This window comes from Hemiscyllium ocellatum, chromosome 8 (assembly GCF_020745735.1).
Source record: "Hemiscyllium ocellatum isolate sHemOce1 chromosome 8, sHemOce1.pat.X.cur, whole genome shotgun sequence".
Classification (NCBI taxonomy): Eukaryota; Metazoa; Chordata; class Chondrichthyes; order Orectolobiformes; family Hemiscylliidae; genus Hemiscyllium; species Hemiscyllium ocellatum.
Window position 1 is genome coordinate 80,262,936 of NC_083408.1, and position 16,944 is coordinate 80,279,879.

Below are 16,944 nucleotides of genomic sequence, written 5' to 3' on the forward strand. Positions count from 1 at the left end.
ACCTGTACTCAACCACTCTCTGTCACAACCAAGTTAAAGATATCAACATGCAACTTTCAGGTGAGATGCTTAAAATGTTTAATGCTGCTGCAGAATTAGTGAATGTATTATGTTCAATGCTTTTGGAGGAGTCCTGAAAAGTTATTGTAGTTGGAAGGGATGGAACTGGATTTCTTCAAGATCAATGCAGTTTGATAACTTCTGAGCAGAAAGCCTACTCTCATTCATATAGTTTTTAAAGAGAAGAGGAAGAGGGTTTTCAATAGAAGGCCACATTCATGTAGGGAGTAATCCTCCTACCTTCACATCATCTGAGAGCAGTGACTGAAGGTGCTACAATGCATTCTTTCTCTGTCTCTGGATCAAAGTCCTGGAACTCTTTCCTAATATCACTGCAGGTGTACCTGTCTCCTTGGTCTGCCCGCAGTAGTAAAGAAAAGAATGTTCATCACATTCTCAAATCAACAATATTTGCTGGCCTAGCCAGTGATGCCCACATCCTATGGGCATGAATAGGAAAAAGTCACAGAACTATTACAGAGGGGACATTAATTGTGTTTGCATTCCTTCTGAAAGAGTAACTTACTTAAGTACAGTTGTCCTGCCTTCTTCCCATCACTGTTCACATTCATTCTTTTAAAGGTACAATCCACTTTCTTTTTGAATGCTTCATTAGAACATACCTTCATTGCATGCCTAGTTAATGTATTCCAGAACCTAAATCAGGACGAGGGAGTATTCGATTTGAGAAAGTGCATAAGATAGTAATACACAATCAATCTGAATGATTTCAGTGATACCAGCTGCAAAGACCTCTGCAGTCTCTGCCAGCCCAGGAATTTACAACCACTTCTCCAAAGGGTTCAGGAGACGAAGGTATGCCAATCCCACCTGCTACTGCATCTTATATGTAAGCGTGTCCTGCAGGCTTGGGGGTGAGTGGACAGTAAAGTGGAGGGAATATAGTAATTGATTGTGGTATGTGGCTGAACAACTGGAAAGTGGTTGAAGCTGCAAGAAGCCGGGGTGTGAGGGTCGCAGCATTTTGGTGGACGGGAGGGATCTGAAACTGTGCTGATAGTTAGCGGGTCCTGAGTGGGGTAAATAATGAGCCGGTGGGGGAGCAATGCACTGGAGCACGTAGGCTCTGAGCCGGGTGGCAGAGCCTGCCACTTCAGTGTGAGAACTTTTGCAGCGTGCCCTGGTCAAAATGCCTCGAGCCCCTGGAGCTTAGGTCACGTGTGTCTGAGTGACCAATGGCATTCAGTGCTGAGCAGGCGGCGGTGGCGGCGGCTGAGGAAAGGCAAACGGCGTCGGGGTCCGGATCCGGGTCTGGCACCGGCACCGGGAACAGCGGTGCTGAGACCGAGCGACTGTCCGTACTGGACATGCCCAATAAAAACAAGAAAGACAAGGTGAAGGTGGCCGAAGGAAGCTGCGGCGGCGGCGGGGGGTGGGGAATGCTGTGTTTGCCGGGGCCGAACCGGGAGGGACGGGTGAGATGTTCAGAGCCCCCCCCCCTTCCTCTGGGGACCGGCCCGCGTTTCTCCCTGAACAACCGGCGTCTCCTCCGGTGGGACATCTTACATTTAGGCCACTGGGGAGGCGGCAGCCCCAGGGGGGGTGGGGGGCGAAGAGAGTTTGGGATTTCTTTCCCCGGAGCGGCCGGTAACCGCTCTTACTCCCCCTCCCCCTCCCCCTCCCCCTCCCCCTCCAAACGGTAAACTCGCTTTACCTCAACTCCGCCTTGATGCTTTAATCTCTTCACTTTCAGGAACCTCCAAAAACTGGGAAAAGTGGCAAAAGCGGCACAAAGGACGCTCAGGAGAATGCCGAAGTGGAGGTAAAGATTGACGGGGGGAGGGAGGGGGAGACCGGAGGGGGCTCTCGCGCCCTCGGAGCGGTTTAACTGGAGAGAGAGAGAGATAGAAGGGGTGGGGGTGGGGGTGGGGGTATTGGGACCCGCCGCTACCTTTCCCGGGCTGTGGGCTCTGCCCGTGTCCGATTTCCCTCTGGTTTACCTGCTGCAGCGCCCCGGGCTTGTCTTCGTCTTCGTACATCTACTGTTCCCATTTGACGCAAGGATACACTGCAGCGAAATATTTCCAGAAGGTACTGTATTGTGGACGCTGTCGGATTTCGATGTCACCCTGATCATATTTGGGTGGTTGTATAGTTTTGTAAATCAGGGATTCATATTGCACTAATTTCTAAAAGGCAACTTAATCTGTCATTTCTTAGAATCTAAAATACAAGTTAGAAACTGATGTTCTATACTTCACACGAACCACTTCCTCCAGTTTACTTCCTATTTTACCGCATCTCTTGCCTCCCCATTCCTTTTAAACGCTCGTATGTGTCAGGCAGCTTATAGCATATTGTTTCAACCAATTCAAATAGTTTCTTCTTCATCTATATTTTACCTGTTTGTGATTTTCTTAAATTTGTTACATTGTTCTTGACTCACCTACAAGTGAAAGTTGTTTCTCCACATCATCAAACTCATTTGCAAGTTTGAACAACAGTTCTCTAGTTTTGCCTTTTTCCACTGCCTTACTAGGCCATTTGAGAGCAGTTAGGAGTCATCGCCATTTATGAGTTGACTGCAGGCCAGACCGGGTAAAGATAACTTATTTCCTCTAGAAATGATGATCCTGTCTCCTGATCATTAATTCAGGCCTCTGGATTATTAGCTGAGTGAAGTGGCCTGTCAAGACCTGAGCTCTTGACAAATACAAAGGCATCTTGCACATTCATCTCAAAAGTGTAAGACACTTTTAGTGACATCCATCAAGGCAAATGAGGAGTGTTACATTACTCCTCCCAAACATAGTATGCATTTACTTTCCAACTTGAGTTAGTATGAGGTTGTTCGAGCACCACGAAGGTCAAGCAGTAGCTCGAAGCTAAGCCGATACAGGACCATAATGTAAACGGGCATTCTGCATGTGGAATTGTTATTCCTAATTCACTGAAAGCAATGTGGATTGCACAGATTCAAATTAATTAAAGTAGAAACACCATCCAAGTTTATTACATTCATAAATTACAATATACCCATAGCATTACGACTGACTAATGACGAATCTTGGGGCAAAAGCAATTTTTAGAGAGGTGTAAGCCAATAGATAAGAGGTGATTAGTTTATGGTGTGAAGAGCAAGTGTCCCAGGTTAATGGTTTAAAGTGATGGGTTTGACAACTTTCAGACATTTCCCACGAAAGGATGGTGATGTGGATATTTTACTTTCAAATGTTCTTAGTCTTAATGGCCATGTCACACTTTTTTGGCTCATGTTTGTGGCAACCCAGTGCCATAATTGTCTTACACATGCATGTTGTTGTTCTATCCCTCCTATTACAGTAACCTTTCTCTCATTTGTTGATCCTGTCATTAATTTTTGATGGGCTTTTTGGGTACTTTTGAGTGTCAGTTTCCCTGCTATGTGTGTGTGTGTGTGTGTGTGTGTCTATTAGATGGTTCCATTATTTTCTGCCAAATCTGACTATAGTGCATTCACTTTCCCCATCCAAGTCACTAACATATTGAATAATGATGTATTGAACTCCTGGCACTCCGCTAGTTTCAGGTTGCCATCCTGAAAATTTCCCCCTCATCCCAATTCTGTCTTTGAATTAATTCTATCCATGTTAAAGACAGTGGGCTCTATTACATTGCCAAATGTGCAGTGCCTTAACATGGGCCTTCTGAAAATCCAAATGTATTATGTAACTGCTTCCCCTTTATTTCTATTGCTTGTTACCTCAAAGAAATATAGTAAATCTATCAGGCATGATGACCCTTCCAAGAAGTCAGGCCAACTCTGCTTGATTGTATTCTGTATATTTAAAAGCATTGCTGCTGTGTGGAGTCATAGAGATGTACAGCATGGAAACAGACCCATGGTCCACTCGCCCATACCCACCAGATTGCCTAAATTTATCTAATCCCATTTGCCAGCCTTTGGCCCATAACCCTCTAAACCTTTCCTATTAAATGTTGCAATCATACCAGCTTCCACCACTTCCTCTAGCAGCTCAATTCATACATGGTCACCCTCTGTGTAAAAAGGTGGCCACTAAGGCCCCTTTTAAATCTTTCTCCATTCACTTCAAACCTATGCCCTCTAGTTTCAGAGTTCTGTGCTCTGGAGAAAAAGACCTCGTCCATTTACAGTACCCATGCCCCTCATCGTTTTATAAGCTTATGTAAGGTCACCCCCTCAGCCTCCAATGCTCTGAGGAAAATCGCCCTAGCCTATTCAGCCTCTCATTATGGCTCAACCCCTTCAACTATAGCAACGTCCTTGTAAATCTTTTCTGAACCCTTTCAAGTTTCACAACATCCTTCCTATAGCAGGGAGATCAGAATTGTATGCAGTACTCTGAAAGTGGCCTGACCAATGCCCTGTACAGCTGCAACATGACCTACCAACCCCTATACTCAGTGCTCTAACCAATAAAGGAAAGCATACCAAATGCCACCTTCACTATCCTATCTACCTGTGACTCCACTTTCAAGGAACTATGTACCTGCACTCCAAGGTCTCTTTATTCAGCAACACTCCCCAGGACCTTACCATTAAGTGTAAGGTCCTGCCTTCATTTGTCTTTCCAAAATGCAGCACCTCGCATTTATCTAAATTAAACTTCACATCTGTCACTCCTGGGCCCATTGGCCTAACCAATCAAGAATCCTCTTTTATTCAGTAACCTCCTTTGCTGTACGCTACACCTCCAATATTGGTGTCATCTGCAAACTAACTATACCATGGCAGCTCAGTGGTTAGTACTGCTGCCTCATACTGGCAGGGCCCCGAGTTCAATTCCCGCCTCTGGTGACTGTCTGTGTGGAGTTTGCACATTTTCCCTGTGTCTGCGTGGGTTTCCTCCGGGTGCCAGTTTCCCCCCTCTCAATCCAAGAATGTGCAGATCAAGTGAATTGGCCATGCTAAATTGCTCATAGTGTAAGGTGCATTAGTCAGGGGAATGGGTCTGGGTGGGTTACTTTTCAGAGGGTTGTTGTGGACTTGTTGGGCTGAAGAGCCTGTTTCCACACTGTAGGGAATCTAATCATACCTGTTATGCTCACATCCTTTGTCTCCGCCGCATCTGCTCCCGGGAGGACCAGTTCCAATACCGTACAGCCCAGATGGCCTTTTCTGACGAAAAGCAGTGGCCCAGCACCGATCCTTGTGGCACACCACTGGCCACATGCCTCCAGTCTGAAAAGCAACCCTCCACCACCACCTGCTGTCTTTTACCTTCGAGACAGTTCTATATCTAAATGGCTGGTTTTCCCTGTATTCCATATGATCAAATCTTGGTAACCAGTCTACTATGAGGAACCTTGTTGAATGTCTTACAGAAATGCGTATAGATCATGTCTACTGCTCTGCCCTCATCAACCCTCTTTGTTACCTCTTCAAAAAAACTCAATCAAATCATGAAACATATATGAACAGGAAGGGTTTGGAGGGATATGGGCCGGGTGCTGGCAGGTGGGACTAGATTGGGTTGGGATATCTGGTCAGCATGGACAAGTTGGACCGAAGGGTCTGTTTCCATGCTGTACATCTCTATGACTCTGATTTCCCACACTCAAAGCCATGTTGACTATGCTTGATCAGCCCTTGCCTTTCTAAATACATGCAAATCCTGTCCCTTGGGATTCCCTCCACCAATGTCTGTTGTTCCCTGGCTTTTTCTTTCCACCTTCCTTGAACAGTGGCACCACATTATCCAACCTCCAGTCTTCCAGCACCTTGCCTGTGGCTATTAGTGATACAAATATCTCAGCAATGAACTGAGATAATTTCTCTACTTCCTACAGAGTTCTCGGTTACACCTGATCAGGCCCCTGGCATTTATGCACCTTTATGCATTTCATGACAGCCAACACCACCACCACTGTAATATGGACATTTTTTCACAATGTTGCTACTTATTTCCCCTCGTTCTATATCTTTCATGTCCTTATCAACAGTAAACACAGAAAATACTCATTTAGTATTTTCCCCATCTTTAAGAACCCCTAGTTACTCTTTCGTTCTTTAATGTATTTGTAGACTCCCTTTGCATTTGCCTTCAGTCTATTTGCCAAAAGATGTCTATTGTTCCCTTTTTTGTCATCCTGATCTCCCGCAAGTATCCTCCTACTGCCTTCTACTCTTCTAGGGATTCACTCAATCTCTGCTGTCTATACCTGACATATGCTTTCTTTTTTTCTTAAGCAAAACCTCAATTTCCCTAGTCATCCAGCATTCCCTAAACCTGTCAGCCTTGCCTTTCACCCTAACAGGAATATATTGTCTCTGGAGCTGAAAATGTGTTGCTGGTTAAAGCACAGCAGGTTAGGCAGCATCCAAGGAACAGGAAATTTGACGTTTCGGGCCAGAGCCCTTCATCAGGAATCCTGATGAAGGGCTCTGGCCCGAAACATCAAATTTCCTGTTCCTTGGATGCTGCCTAACCTGCTGTGCTTTAACCAGCAACACATTTTCAGCTCTGATCTCCAGCATCTGCAGACCTCACTTTTTACCCTATATTGTCTCTGGACTCTTGTTATCTCATTTTTGAAGGCTTCCCATTTTCCGGTTGAACCTTTACCTGTAAGCATCAGCCCCCGATCAACTTTTGAATATTCTTGCTTAATACCGTCAAAATTGGCCTTCCGCCAATTTTGAACTTCAACTTTTAGATCTGGAATATCCTTTGCTGTTACAGTTTTAAAATGAATAGAATTATGTCACTGGCCCCAAAGTGCTCTCCACTGACATCTGCTATCTGCTCTGCTTTATTTCCCAAGAGTAGATCAACATTTGTACCTTCTCTAGTAGGTACATTCACATACTGAATCAGAAAACGTTCTTGTGCAGCCTAACAAATTTCTCTCCATCCGAGTCCTTAACAATATGGCAGCCCCAGTCTATGTTTGGAAAATTAAAATCTCCCACCATAACCACCCTATTATTCAAACAGATAACTGAGATCGCCTTAGATGTGTTTCTCAATCTCCTGCTGAATATGGTTGGGAGTCTATAGTACAATCACAATAAGGTGATCATCCCATTCTCATTTCTCAGTTCCACCCAAATAACTTCCCTGGATGTGTTCGCAGGAATATCCTCCCTAAGTACAGCAGTAGTATTATCCCTAATCAAAAATGTCACTCCCTCTCCTCTCTTGCCCCCACCCATCCCATCACCTATCAATCCTTCTTATAACATCTATACCTTGGACACTGAACTCCTAATCCTGTCCATCCCTGAGCTACGTGTTTGTAATTGCTATGAAATCCCAGTCCCGTGTTCCTAACCATGCCCTGAGTTCTGCCTTACCTGTTAGACCTTTTCCATTGAAATAAATGTGTTTTAATTTATCAGTCCTACCTTGTTCTCTGCTTTGTTCCTGCCTGCCCTGACTGTTTGACTTGGCCCTTTTCCCAACTGTACTAGTCTCAGACTATTGTGTTTTCTCACTATCTTTCCCCCTTACCCAGTTTAAATCCTCCTAAGCAGCTCGAGCAAATCTCCTCACTTGTATACTAATGCCCTTCCAATTCAGGTGCAATCCATCCTTCTTATACAGATCACTTCTACCCCAGAAGACATTCTAAGGATGCAAAAATGTGAGCCCTTCCTGCCAGCTCCTTAATCACGATTCATCTGCTCTGTCCTTCTATTCATACCCTCACTAGCTCGTGGCACAGGGAGTAATTCAGATAATACTACAGTCGAGGACCTCATTTTTGAATTCTTGTCTAACTTCCTATATTGTCTCCTCAGAATCTCATCCTTTTCTTCCTCTAAGTCATTCGTTCCAATGCGTACAATGACGTCTTGGTCCCTCTTACCTTTGAGAATGTTCTGCACCTTCTCCAAGATATCCTTGATCTTAGCACCATGGAGGCAGCACACCATTCTGATGCCTTGCAGCTGGCCACAAAAATGTCTGTCTATGCCCCTGACCAGAGAGTCCCCTTTAACAATCAGTAGCTTGGAACCTTATGTACTCCTCATTACATTAGAGCCAGTCTCAGTACCTGCATCAGAAACCTGGCTGTCAGTGCTTCAGTTTCCTGAGAGTCCATCAGCCCCTACGTTTTCCGAAACAGCATACTTGTTTGAAATGGGGAGGGCTGAAAATGTGTTGCTGGAAAAGCGCAGCAGGTCAGGCAGCATCCAAGGAAGAGGAAATTCAATGTTTCGGGCATAAGCCCTTCATCAGGAATGAGGAAAGTGTGTCCAGCAGGCTAAGATAAAAGGTAGGGAGGAGGGACTTGGGGGAGGGGCAATGGAGATGTGATAGGTGGAAGGCGGTCAAGGTGAGGGTGATAGCCCGGTGTGGGGTGGGGCGGAAAGGTCAGGAAGAAGATTGCAGTTTAGGAAGGCTGTGCTGAGTTCGAGGATTCGACTGAGACAAGGTGGGGGGAGGGGAAATGAGGAAACTGGAGAAATCTGAGTTCATCCCTTGTGGTTGGAGGGTTCCCAGGCGGAGGATGAGGCGCTCTTCCTCCAATCGTTGTGTTGTTATGGTCTGGCGATGGAGGAGTCCAAGGACCTGCATGTCCTTGGTGGAGTGGGAGGGGGAGTTAAAGTGTTGAGCCACAGGGTGGTTAGGTTGGTTGGTCCGGGTGTCCCAGAGGTGTTCTCTGAAACGTTCCGCAAGTAGGCGGCCTGTCTTCCCAATATAGAGGAGGCCACATCGGGTGCAGCGGATGCAATAGATGATGTGTGTGGAGGTACAGGTGAACTTGTGGCGGATATGGAAGGATCCCTTGGGGCCTTGGAGAGAAGTAAGGGAGGAGGTGTGGGCGCAAGTTTTGCATTTCTTGCGGTTGCAGGAGAAGGTGCCGGGAGTGGAGGTTGGGTTGGTGGGGGGTGTGGACCTGATGAGGGATTCACGGAGGGAGTGGTCTTTTCGGAACGCTGATAGGGGAGGAGAGGGAAATATATCCCTGGTGGTGGGGTCCGTTTGGAAGTGGCGGAAATGACGGCGGATGATATGCTGTATATGGAGGTTTGTGGGGTGGTAGGTGAGAAACAGTGGGGTTCTGTCTTGATGGTGGTTGGAGGGCGGGGCTCAAGGGCGGAGGAGCAGGAAGTGGAGGAGATGCGGTGGAGGGCATCGTCGATCACGTCTGGGGGGAGTCTGCAGTCCTTGAAGAAGAAGGCCATCTGGGCTGTATGGTATTGGAACTGGTCCTCCCGGGAGCAGATGCGGCGGAGACGAAGGAATTGGGAATATGGGATGGCGTTTTTACAGGGGGCAGGGTGGGAGGAGGTGTAGTCTAGGTAGCTGTGGGAGTCAGTCGGTTTATAGTAGATGTCTGTGTTGATTCGGTCGCCTGAGATAGAAATGGAAAGGTCTAGGAAGGGGAGGGAGGAGTCTGAGACGGTCCAGGTGAATTTGAGGTCGGGGTGGAAGGTGTTGGTAAAGTGGATGAGCTGTTCAACCTCCTCGTGGGAGCACAAGGCAGCGCCGATACAGTCATCGATGTAGCGGAGGAAAAGGTGAGGGGTGGTGCTAGTGAGGGCCACAGGAGACTCTTGCATGACCTTCTTGCCTCTCCTACCTTTCCTGGAGGTAGCCTATCTACCTGATTGTATCTTTGGTTGATATCCCTTCCTGTAATTCCCAACCATCAAATCCCAGCTCCTGTAAATTCCTCATGCCTCTAACTGCCGCTCCAACCAATTCATGCGATCTGATAGGAATCACAACCAAATACACTTTCTGCAGACATAATCATCAGTACCATGGAAACTCTCCCTAATCTCCCACACCTGATGGGAAGAGCATATCATTTTACTCAGGCCATCTTTGCAGCTTACCAATCTACCGAGCCAGAAAATAGTGCAGTCTTACTGCTCTGAAAAACACTTCCCAGCTTACTTAGTACCTATGTTTGTAGTTTTAAAATTTAATTAAGAGACGGATCTCAATAAAACATATGGTCAAAAAAGAACCCACTCTACTCACTAATGTAGATTTACAAAAAAAGTAAGGTTACACTTTAAAAGACCACTTAGCTGTTCTCTTGCTGTGAGCTCTCCAACACAGATTTCTCCAAGATCAGTTGTGAATTTCCCTGTTTGTTAATTTTTTCTTAGACAAAGTCTGATATCCAGAGATACTTGAAGTCAAACAGCAGAACAGTCAACCATGCAGATTCATAGCTGCATCAGACAGCAATGCAGGTTTATTTCTCTTTGATTCACTTCCCACTTTGTCTATTTACCTCCTTTTTAAAGTGCTGTTGATTGATCTTTTCCCAAAGTTCCAAGACAATGCAACAGCTTATAAGATGGTAATTACTGCTCCTAGAATTCCTGAAAAATACCTCAAAAAAAGGAGTAGCTGTTACGATGACAATTTTCCCGTCCTCCATCTTGGATTACCTAGAATGCTTTTGGAGCTTTTATAAAAGACTCTAATATATCCCAATCACAGATGTTAAACTAAATGGCCTTTTTTTTTTGTTCTATAGCCTCCTACCTTCTTAAATAAGCGCTTACATCGGCAAGGTTGTAATCCTCTGGGATTTCTCCAGAATCTAAGAATTCCTGGAAGATTGCCACCAGTTCATTCACTATCTCCGTAGCTACTTCCTTTAATATGTTAGGATGTATCTCATCAGGTCTAGAGGACTTGTTGGTCCTTAGCTCCTTTAGTTTCCCTAGCACTTTTTCTGTAGCGATACGGATTGAATTTATTACTTTTCCTCCTTTTGCCACTTGAATTTGTAATTTTGGAATGCTATTAATGTCTTCTATTGTGAAGATTGATGCAAAGTATTTATTGAAATCCTCAGTTAATTTCAGGTCCCCTGTCATTATTTCCTCCCTCATTTTTATAAGGTGCCTGTGATCATTTTGGCTTCTATCTATTTTAAAGTGTTGCTGTCCATCTTAATGTTACTTGCACATTTATCCTCATAGTTTATTTTCTCCCTCGTTCTTCAGATTATCTTTGTTTTTGAAACCTTCCCGATCCATTGGCATACTACTAATCTTTTCTGCATTGCATGTTTTTGCTTTCAATTTAATGCTATCCTTAACTTCCATAGTTAGCTATGGTTGTTGTATCCCCTTCTTAGATCTCTTCCTCACTGGAATATATCTTTGCTGTGAGACATGAACTATTTTCTTTGACGTTGTTCCTCAACCGTCTTTGCTGCCGAACTCTTTTCCCAGTCCACTCCAGCCAGTTCTGCCCATAGTCCTTTGTATTTGCCCTCATTAACGTTTACACAGTTGTTTCTGATCCAAGTTCCTCCTCCTAAAACTGAATTTTGCCCTGTTATATTCAGTCTGATCTAGGATATCTTATACTTTGACATCACATACAAACACTGCTTCATTACACATCACATCCAAAATAGCATTGTTAGATCCATAACACATTTTTCTCAGAAACTGTCCCACATGCTCTCTGTCCAATTGGCAGAGGAAGAATTAACAATCCCAACATACATGAATATTAAAGTCACCCATTTCTAATGTATTGCTTTCTCTTTTTATTCCTTGGGGATCCTTATTTGCTGTTGTGCTTGGAGGTTTGGTTACATCACTTTTTCATATCTTTTAAATTGCCATTAATCCATCTGCTGTACTCTGGGTCATAAAATCATCTGCATTGAAATCTTTTAAAAGTATTAAAGGTGGAAAGAATTTTCTTGAATCTGGTGTAAATGAAAGTGGCCAGCTCAAGGTTGATCTTCTACAATTCCATAGGAAATTTTTTTTGGGGTAGCTAATACCTATGTTGTTGTAGATCAGTTCTGTTACTGCAAAAGTGCAAACTGCAGTATGATTCCCTAAGTGTATTTAGGAACTTGAGTGTGAACATCTTCAAGAAGTTTAGAACCCCTGCAGCTTCTCACCCATCTTGTATAACTCTAGCTGGTACAAATAGAAGTTTCAGAAATTATTTTTAGTGTAAATGAACAGTTGGGTTACTATTCAGTTCAAAGGATTGGCTCTTGATTGAAGTTCCAATGTGAGGAAGTTCAGGAGGATTTTTGCATGGTTTTGAAGGAGGTCAAATGTAAGTTATATTCTCCAACCATCAAAGAGCCATTAAGAAATGCTATTATTAACTTATTTTTCATTTCTTAAGATTAAGAGCAGCATGAAATCCAGACTGGCAAATATTCTTTCCAGAAGGATACACAGCAACAAACTGTAAACCAACTTTTGAGCTTAACTTTTTTAAAAATCTGTATTCCATCAAAATATCTTGTGAACCCAAGAACATGTAAGGACATTAGAGGAAAGAAAAAACAGACTTTCCAGAATTCAACAATGGACTTTACTGAGACTTGGTTGAGGGAAGGGAATGATTTGTAGCCAAATATCCCAGAACATCGATGCGTCAGGCAGGATAGTGTGGCAGGTAAAAGGGGTGGAGGAGTTGCATTACTGGTCAGAGAGGATATCACAGCTGTGTTGAAGGAGAGCAGTACGGAAGACTTGAACAGTGAGGCAAAATGGGCAGAGCTCAGAAATAGGAAGGGTGCTGCAACCATGTGCTGTATTACAGGCCCCCCAACAGCAAATGTGAGATAGAAGTACAAATATGTAAACAGATCATGGAAAGATATAAGAGCAACAGGGTGATGGTGGTAGGAGATTTTATTTTTTCCAACATTGACACTAAGTGAATCACAGTCAGAGGTCTAGATGGAGCAGGATTTGTAAGGAGCAACCAGGAGAGTTTTCTAGAGCAGTATGTTAATAGTTCAACTCCAGAAGGGGCCATACTGGACCTGATGTTAGGAAATGAGCACAGCCAGGTGGTTGATGTTTCAGTAGGGGATTACTTTGGGAATAGTTTCATAAGTTTTAGAATAGTCGTGGACAAAGACGAGAGTGGTCCTAAAGGAAGAATGCTAAATTGGGGGAAGGCCACCAATACCAAAATTCAGCAGGAGCTGGGAAATGTAGATTGGGAACAACTGTTTGAAGGTAAACCCAGATTTGATATGTGAGAGGCTTTTAAAGAGGTTGATTATAATGCAGGAAAGGTATGTTCCTGTGAAAATAAGGGATCAAAATGGCAAGGTTAGGGAACCATGGATGGCAGGTGAAATGGTTAGACCAGCTAAGAGAAAAAAGGATACATACATAAGATCCAGGCTACTGAAGACAGGCAAAGCTTTGGAAGAATATCAGGAGTGTAGGACCAATCTGAAATGAGGAATTAAGAGGGCTAAAAGATATATTTAGCAAACAGGGTTAAAGGAAATCCCAAAGCCGTTCATTATATAAGGGGCAAGAGGGCAACTAGAGAAAGGTTGGCACACTTGAGGACAAAGGAGGAAAGTTTTATGCATGGAGTGAAGAGAAAATGAGTGAGATTCTTAATGAGTACTTTAGATCAGTATTCACCGAGGTGAGGGGCATGACTGATGTTGAGGTAAGGGATAGATCTTTGAGTACTCTAGGTCAAGTTGGCATAAGGAGGGTGGAAATTTTGGGTATACTAAAAGGCATTAAGGTAGACGACTCCCCAGGTCCGGATGGTATCTACCCCAGGTTACTGAGAGAAGTCAGAGACAAAATAGCTAGGGTTTTAACAGATATCTTTACAGCATCCTTGAACACAGGTGAGGTCCCGGAGGACTGGAGAATTGCTAATGTTGTCCCCTTGTTTAAGAAGGGTAGCAGGGATACTCCAGGTAATTAGAGACCGATGAACCTGATGTCAGTGATAGGGAAGCTGCTGGAGAAGATAATGAAGGATAGGATCTATTCCCATTTGGAAGGAAATGGGCTTATCAGTAATGGGCAGTGTAATTTTGTGCAGGGAAGGTGATGTCTTACAAACCTAATAGGATTCTTTGAGAAGGTGACAAAGTTGTTTGCTGGGGGAACAGCTGTAGATGTCGTATACATGGACTTTAGTAAGGCATTTGATAAGGTTCCCCATCGTAGGCTGATGGAGAAGGTGAAGTCTTATGGGGTTCAAGGTGTGCTAGCTAGATGGATAGCGAACTGGCTGAGCAACAGGAGACAGTGTATTAGTGGAAGGGAGTTTCTCAAAATGAAGACCTGTGACCAAAGGTGTTCCACAGGGATCCGGCTAGAACCACGGTTGTTTGTGGTATATATAAATGATTTGGAGGAAAGTATCCGTGTCTGATTACAAGTTTGCAGATGATACCAAGATTGGTGGAGTAACAGATGGTGAAGGGGACTGTTACAGCTTACAGCAGAATATAGATAGATTGGAGAGATGGGCAGATGGAGTTCAGCCCAGTCAAATACAAGGTGATGCATTTTGGAAGATCCAATTAAAGAGCAAGTTATATGGTAAATGGAAAAGTCCTGGGCAAATTGACGTACGGAGATCTGAGTGTTGAGGTTCATTGTTCTCTGAAGGTGGCAGCGCAGGTCAGTAGTAGTCAAGAAGACATACATCATGCTTTCCTTCATTGGATGGGGTATTGAGTACAAGAGTTGGCAGATCATGTTACATTTGTATAGGACTTTAGTTCAGCCGCATTTGGAATACTGTGTATAGTTCTGGTCGCCACATTACCAAAAGTGTGGATGCTTTGGAGAGTGTGCAGAGGAGGTTCATCAGAATACTGCCTGGTGAACCTCCTCTGGTGGTTTTATGAAGAGAGGTTGAATAGATTAGGATTATTTTCTTTTAGAAAGATGGAGGTTGGGGGGGGCCTGATTGAGGTCTGTAACATCATGAGAGGTATAGACAGGGTGGATAGTGAGAAGCTTTTTCCCAGAGTACGGAACTCAATTACTAGGGGTCATGAGTTCAAAGTGAGAGGAGAAGGTTTAGGGGCGATATGCTTGGAAAGTTTTTCTGAGAGTAGTAGGGGCCTGGAATGCTTTGCCAGTGGAGGTGGCAGAGGTGGAAACAATAACATCATTTAAGATGTATCTAGACAGATACAAGAATGGGCAGAATGCAAAGGGATACAGATCTTTAGAAAATAGGTGACAGGTTTAGATAGAGAATCTGGACCGGCACAGGCTTAGAGGAACAAAGCTTTTTTGTTCTTTGTATTTCAACAGATTTGAGAGATCAGCATTGCTTTTATTTCTGAATGCTATCATCTTAATATGATAACTACATTTTTCTCTCACTTGAATGAAAATTTTTAATGTTTTAGTACAGCGTTAGTTCAATGCATATTGTATGGTGTGTATATGCCTGTAATCACATCCTCAAATGTCAACCATCTTTGTTAGGGACTGGTTGAATGGTGACTACTTGCTTCCGCATAGTAAGGGGGGGGACATTGCCTATAGATATGCTTGCATAATTTCAGAACCTAGTTTTGAAGTACATCGAAGACTGATATAAGTCAGCTATATTGCTATTGCATTCTACAGTGTTGCAGATGTTATTTTTAGGAATGAATGGCATCTATGCCTTAACAACAAACTAAGAGATCAGTAGGGATTTTTTAAAAAAATTAACGTGATGTTGGGCCAGATGATTTGTTGCACCTGCATGATGTAGAAGTCGTGGACCCCATTGTGGTTCATAGTGAACACATCTGTAGCAAATGTTAGTTGCTTGAGGAACTCCTGTTCAGAGTTGATGAGCTGGAGTCTGAGCTTCGAACACTGCAATATATCAGGCAGGGGACGAGTTACCTGGAAACTTGTTTTTCGGAGGCAGCCTCACCTCTTATGTTAACTACCTTGAATTCAGTCAATGGATGGGAACAGGAGGGTGTGACTGTGAGGTAGGGAGAGGGATCCAGGAGATTGTGCTGAAGGAGCGCTACCCCATCGAAGTCATTCATGTAAATCAATACACAAGAAATTGCTAGCTTTGAAATCTGGAGGCATACCAATGTATATCTCCCTCCAGTCTGAACAAACAGTCATTGGCCATTCTGGCCTCTGGCATTCTGTGTTGGTCATGTATTGCTCAGTTATCGTATGTTTTCATTTGGAAGTGCCGGTGTTGGACTGGGATGGACAAAGTTAAAAATCTCACAATACCTGGTTATAGTTTAGATCAGAGTGGTGCTGGAAAAGCACAGTAGGTCAGGCAGCATCTGAGGAGCAGATTTTCCTGCTCCTTGGATGCTGCCTGACCTGCTGTGCTTTTCCTGCACCACTCTGACCTAAACTCTGGTTTCCAGTATCTGCCGTCCTCACTTTTGCCTAATAACAGATTATAGTCCAGCAGGTGTATTTGGAAGTACTAGCTTCTGGAGCGCTGCTCCTTCAGGTAGCTGTGGAGCAGCTTCTCTAGCTTCTTCCTTAAACATATTAAAACAGCCATCCCCTACAGACAAGCCCTCTGTATACACAGGACCTGTTCAGATGAGGAGGAACACAACGGACACCTGAAGGTAATGTAGGACGCTCTCATAAGAACAGGGTACAATGCTCAACTCATCGATCACCAGTTTGGGCATGCCACAGTGAGAAACTGTAACGACCTCCTCAGGAATCAGACACAGGATGCAACTGATAGGGTACCCTTTGTTGTCCAGTGCTTCCTTGGAGTGTAAGACCTATGCCATGTTCTTCGCAGCCTGCAACACATTATTGATGAAGTTGAGTATCTCGCCAAGACCTCCACTTCTTGCCTTTAAACAACCACTGAACCTTAAGCAGACTATTGTTCACAGCAAACTGCCCAGCCTTCAGGATATCATCGACCTCAACACCGTACAACCTTGTCATGGCAGCCACTGCAAGATATGTCAGTATTCCCATAATTCGTGGGAATACTACCCACCACCTATGCGGCAGATACTCATGTGATTCAGCCAACATTGTCTAACTCGTATGCTGCAGGTAAGGATGCCCTGAGGCATGGTACATTAGTGAGACTAAGCAGACGCTATGAAAACGGATGAATGGACACCGCACAATTGGCAGACAGGGATGTTCCCTCCCAGTCGGGGAACACTTCAGTGGTCAGGGGCATTCAGCCTTGGATCTTGGGT

The 16,944-nt window shown here is 44.2% G+C and overlaps 1 protein-coding gene across 2 annotated transcripts in view; it reads left to right on the forward strand.

Moving 5' to 3' along the window:
- Positions 1-1,277: 1,277 nt before the first annotated feature.
- The window catches only part of LOC132818342 (serine/threonine-protein phosphatase 2A 56 kDa regulatory subunit gamma isoform), a 170,613-nt gene continuing 154,946 nt past the window's right edge, over positions 1,278-16,944 (forward strand). For both annotated transcript variants that reach the window (XM_060829272.1, XM_060829273.1), the window contains exons 1-2: positions 1,278-1,415; positions 1,775-1,843. In XM_060829272.1, the coding sequence (XP_060685255.1) occupies positions 1,389-1,415; positions 1,775-1,843 (96 nt within the window). In that variant the 5' untranslated portion in view covers positions 1,278-1,388. The remainder of the gene's footprint in view (positions 1,416-1,774; positions 1,844-16,944) is intronic.